The sequence below is a fragment of the Arachis hypogaea genome, chromosome 7, assembly GCF_003086295.3.
Source record: "Arachis hypogaea cultivar Tifrunner chromosome 7, arahy.Tifrunner.gnm2.J5K5, whole genome shotgun sequence".
Classification (NCBI taxonomy): Eukaryota; Viridiplantae; Streptophyta; class Magnoliopsida; order Fabales; family Fabaceae; genus Arachis; species Arachis hypogaea.
Window position 1 is genome coordinate 20,884,888 of NC_092042.1, and position 5,366 is coordinate 20,890,253.

The 5,366-nt window shown below is 29.9% G+C and overlaps 1 protein-coding gene across 1 annotated transcript; it reads right to left on the bottom strand.

Moving 5' to 3' along the window:
- Positions 1-336: 336 nt before the first annotated feature.
- Positions 337-3,158, bottom strand: LOC112701261 (inositol transporter 1-like). Its single transcript, XM_025752041.1, has 5 exons — positions 3,005-3,158; positions 2,686-2,744; positions 1,797-2,132; positions 1,260-1,367; positions 337-1,170 (listed from the first exon to the last, which is right to left on the bottom strand). The coding sequence occupies exons 1-5, from the start codon at positions 3,156-3,158 to the stop codon at positions 337-339; spliced, it is 1,491 nt and encodes a 496-aa protein (XP_025607826.1).
- Between the last annotated feature and the right edge of the window lie 2,208 nt (positions 3,159-5,366).

Here is a 5,366-nt window from a genome sequence, read left to right on the forward strand (position 1 = left end):
ATTGGTTTTCATTAAACCCTAAAGGCCCAAGTAAAATAGAATCTGATTTTACTCTCATTTAAATCTAAATCAAAAGTAATAATGATTTATTCTATTTAACATTTATAACCATAAATGAGATTAACTATATATAAATCATATAATATGAAATAGCTAATGTGATTATAATTGATTATATGTATTGCCCACAAATAAATTAAAAATTATAATTTTCTAACAATATAGTGACTCATTTTGTGTACACATAAAACGATCAATAAACAATGATTGTTAATTAACAAATAACAATACATAAGAATGAAAAATAGTTATGTAATAGTATTACTAAAAGCAAAATCATGTATTTGTTTTCTCAACTAGACTTATGTCGTTTTTGTCTTTTTCGTAGGCTTTTTCCTTCCAAATGTTTGAAACTTCTTCAAAGGTCAATCCTTTTGTCTCTGGCATGTAGATGATCACAAAAACAATTGCAACTACAGTGACTCCCAAGAGAATCATGAAACTCCCACCAAGCCCTATGGCATCAACTACTGAAAGAAAACTAATAGACATTATAACACTACAAATCCAATTCACAGTTGCAGACATGCCACCACATATTCCTCTATACTCTTCAGGATAAATCTCTGAGTTAACTGCCCATGGCACAGGACCCATACCAGGGGCAAAGAATATGATATACAAAGCCAAACCAACAATTGCAAGCCAAGCATATACTTGACTGGCATTGCCATGTCCTATAATAAAGCATGCCACAGAGAGGATGGTCAAGGCTATAGCCACACTTGATAAGCTACCAAGAGTAAGCTTTTTGCGGCCTGAAGCGTCGATAAGATAGATTCCAAGAATTGTGCCACCGGCATTCAAGCCAGAAACAATGAGGGACAAAAACAATGCAGCGTCGTTTGATTTGAACCCAGCTAATTGGATTATTATTGGACTATAATACATGACAATGCTAATACCGGTAAATTGTTGGAATGCTTGAAGTCCAGCCCCACATATAAACGCAACTCTAATTTCTTTCAGCTTGAACACATCACTGTAGTTAACTTTGACCTTATTTTTCTGTTCTTTCTCCAAGTGAAATTCGAGAATCTCAATCTCATCTTCTAAACGAGGTGATGGGTAAATCTTGGATAGAACATTAGCGGCTGCTTCTTTCTTATTCTGTAGGTTAAAGAAAAAAATTCACATACAAGAAGAATAACAATGAATTTGGAACATGTTTTACATGTATTGGCATGTATAGCCTTTACCTTAAAATAGAGCCATCTTGGGGATTCGGGGAGGAAGATCATAAAAACTAATTGGACCACTGCAGGTGATCCTGCAACTCCGAGCATCCAACGCCACGTACCCGGGACCTACATGCAAAAAATGATTTTATCAGGAAACTATTTTTACTAAAAAGTTAAATTGATAGGAGGAGGTGTATGAATGATTATATCTCTAATACATTTTTTTCTCAAAAATATATGGTGTGTTTACCTTAATTTTTACATATATAGGTCATTATTCTCTTTTTATTTGTCTTATATTAAATTCTTTCTTTTGGAGTCAACAAGATTTGAATTCTAGACCTTTAAATTATAGAAACTACGATACCATGTTGTAAAATTACTTCGCCCAAGAATTTAAGTTTAAAAAAAAAATACATAAATAATTATATCTCTAATAGATTTAATTAGATATTATAAAATCATGATTGAGTATTTAACAAGAAAAACTGTTATTATTGTTATTACACTTGTTATTAACAATCTAGTGGTGGTTAGCAAATTATGTACGCTTACCTTTGTCAAGGCATAATTGATGACAAATAAAAGAAATTGTCCACCGGTAATCATAAGAGCATTGAAGCCAACTAATCCTCCTCTTATTTCAGATGGTGATACTTCTGCAATATAAACAGGAGCAGTAACGGAAGCTGCACCAACACCAAGGCCAACCAAAAAATGGCCTATTATAATAATATAAGGATTTGGTGCAATGGCCATAATAAGTGATCCTACGGCAAAACAAAAATCTGCCACTACAATAGCCATCTTACGCCCTAAAACATCATTAATGTAACCGCCAATGGTAGCACCAAATATTGCACCAACCAAGGCCATAGCAACAATAAGTTCCTGCAAATATGAACACATAAATACACACAAACATATAAAACATAAAAATAAAAAATAAAGTCTATGGTTATTATTACGATGATTATGGGGGCTATCATATTTAAAAAAATTATTTGATAAAAAAATATTATTTTAAATTTTACAATATTTTACAAAAATTAAAGTTACTGTATAGATGCCATAACAAAAGATATCATATTATGCGCCTAAAACAAAAATTAACATTCATGTATAGGTTACTGAATTCTTCTTCTTCTTTTTCTTATATTTTTCATAATTTTCAATCTATTTCAAAAAGTCTAACATTGTTAAGTCATACTTGATGTCTTATTTTTTTTCACTTAGGTCGGTCTTGTATTTGTAAGATTTTTATTTTTTTTTTGGGACTTTATTTTAAGGTTATGTGGAGATGATATCGTGAATTATCAGATAATTTGACATGCTTGACTGAATGATCTAACAGTTTGTAATTATAGAAGTAGTTATATTTTTTTAATAAATGCTTAATTTTTTTGACATGTTTGACTAAATGATCTAACAATTTACTTATTACCTGAAGAAAATAACTATTCTTGACCTGCTCAAAATCCTCTTTTATATACAAGAGAGCACCTGCATTCATTTATCAATAAAAAAGAAACAAATAAGAGCAATTGTGTGGGTATATATTCCTAAAAGAAAAATATATTGAAAAAATTATAAAGTAGTCAATATTAATTGATTTTTTATTGAAAAATTAGTTTTTTTTAAACTTTTATCTTTGAAAAATTTAGAGTTTAAGATTAGAATTGAATAAAGAGTTTAATATTTAGGATTTAAAATTTAAAATTAAAAAAATTACTGAAATTAACTCTCTAATTGAACTCAACTACATATATACATACCAGTATCATAGCCGAATAAAAGACCTCCAATGCCAGCAGTAAGAGTAATTGCAACAATGTAAGAGTTTTGAAAAATTGATATTTTACGCTCAGGATGTTTTTCTAAGTAATTGAAGCTTCCTGCTCTCATAGAAATATTCATATCTGCTGCGACTATTTTAGTTTGTTCCTTGATTATCAACTATGGTTACACATACAAGATGAGACATCATTTTATAGAGAATAAAAATGTTTAGTTTGGTATTTTAGTTAGTTCTCTTTCACGAAAATTAGTTATATTTGAAGGCATTTTTTGTTTATTCTAGGTAAGACGGCTAAAAATCCATCACTTGCAACAATGTATAAATACAAAACAGTCAAAAATAAAACTGATTAAAGATATTTATAACTGTAATAGGAAAGACAACTCTTCTATTATTATAGCATGAGGTAAAATTAAATAATGAAAGTAAGAAGAGGTTTAATTTGTTTTATTTACTTTTTTTGGTAATTACTTAAACAATTACAAGGGTGTACTTGGATGGAAATATTAATGTATTTAGTTAAGGGATTTTTACATATTTAAAATTTAAAACTATCATATTTATTTATATATATATTGCTCGTTTAAAAAACAAATTGATATATGTGTCCTATTTAATTTTATTTATAAATAAATCTCAGTAGCTAAATGAGAACAATTTTTATTTGAATATGCAAAAAACCCATGTGACTACGAAAGAAATTCAAATAATGAAAAATATTAAGTTCAGCCTACATATATAATTAAGTCTTGGAAAATATCTCATTAACTTACTAAATTGACTTATTTCAACATAACAAAAGATACAACAAAATTTCTTATTGGTCGATCGCGTCATCAAGTCCTATTATAACATGTTTATGTAATAATCTTTTTAATCTTTAGAAATGCTTGATAACTGCATTATTGATGCACAATTTATCCCTTACTTGTTGTTATATTGAATTTATTTTAATTAAATTATTATAAATAATTAATGCTACTTTCCAGTTGGCTATGAAGTATACGCATTTTTTTTATTTGTCGTATTCCTGTGTCGGAGACATTTCATCGATACTCGTTCGACACTCATGTTTTCTGTATTTAATCATGTCTTGATAAAAAATAAAAAAAATTTTCGGACACGATTCATACACTTAAATACCATCACGTGTCAGTTTGTTAAGACTTATTCTTAACATACATTCTTGAAATGAGTTTAGAAATAATATATTTTATTAATTATTAAAACAAAATATATTTTAAATATTTATATAATTAAAAAATATTCAAAATAATTAAAAATTAATTTATATTTTAATACCAATAAAATATTAAAATATCATTACAATTTATCTAAAAAATACTTTATATTTTATATATATATCGTGTTCCCGTTTCTTATAGGAATTTTATATTTACTTGTTTGCGTGTCCTGTGTCGTGTTGTGTCCCGTATTCGCGTCAGTGTCTATGCATCATAACCAGTTGGTAATATCTTTTTCCAAAGCTAGTCATTTATTCATTTCATTAGATAAAATGAATACAGTGATGTCCCTTTTTTCGAAAATTTTGGCACTTTTTCCTCACCAAATTACCCAAACTAGCTAGCATTGCTGTCATTGTCAAATCCTTCTTTTTTTTTAGTTGTCTTCTTGCAAGCTCACCTAATTCCAACCACCACTACTATGATTCTTGATTGTCATTTACTATTGACGCTGCACCGAGGTTGGAGACTTGCCAAGCCTGTTTCGCAAGGGGGCAGAGCACTAAACAGTGAAGAGTTGTCTCTCGCTAGTGCACAAATCTCCTACATTTTGGACTCCGTCGTGGATGTACTGGACTGAAATTCCATTATAAAGTAGCCTCCAAATGAAGATCTTAAGTTTTGGAGGGAACCGCAAATCCATTGGAATCCCCTCAATTTAGAAATAATTTGATATAACTGCATAAATTTATTATGATAGTAGCCAATTAGGACTACCAGGTATGTACTGTCATCAATGTGGTTAAGGGTGGCAAATGGGTTTAAACCCGCCGGGCCTGCCCGCGCCAAAAAAGACGGGTTGGGCTGGAAAATTAGAACCGCCAAATAGTAAAAGCCCGCCTAACCTGCATCGCTTAAACTGCGGGCTTTAACGAGACGGGACGGGCTTTCCCACCGAACTTAGTATTTTTTAGCCAAAATCTAACCTCCCCCAACCCAACTTACAAGAGAATGAAGATGAAAATTGAATGTTTTGGATTATGTTTATTTTTCTTTGCAGACATTATTTATAATTTTGTTTTGAATTATGTTTATTTTTCTTTGAAGACAATATTTATAATTATGTTTTAGTTGAAAACTTAG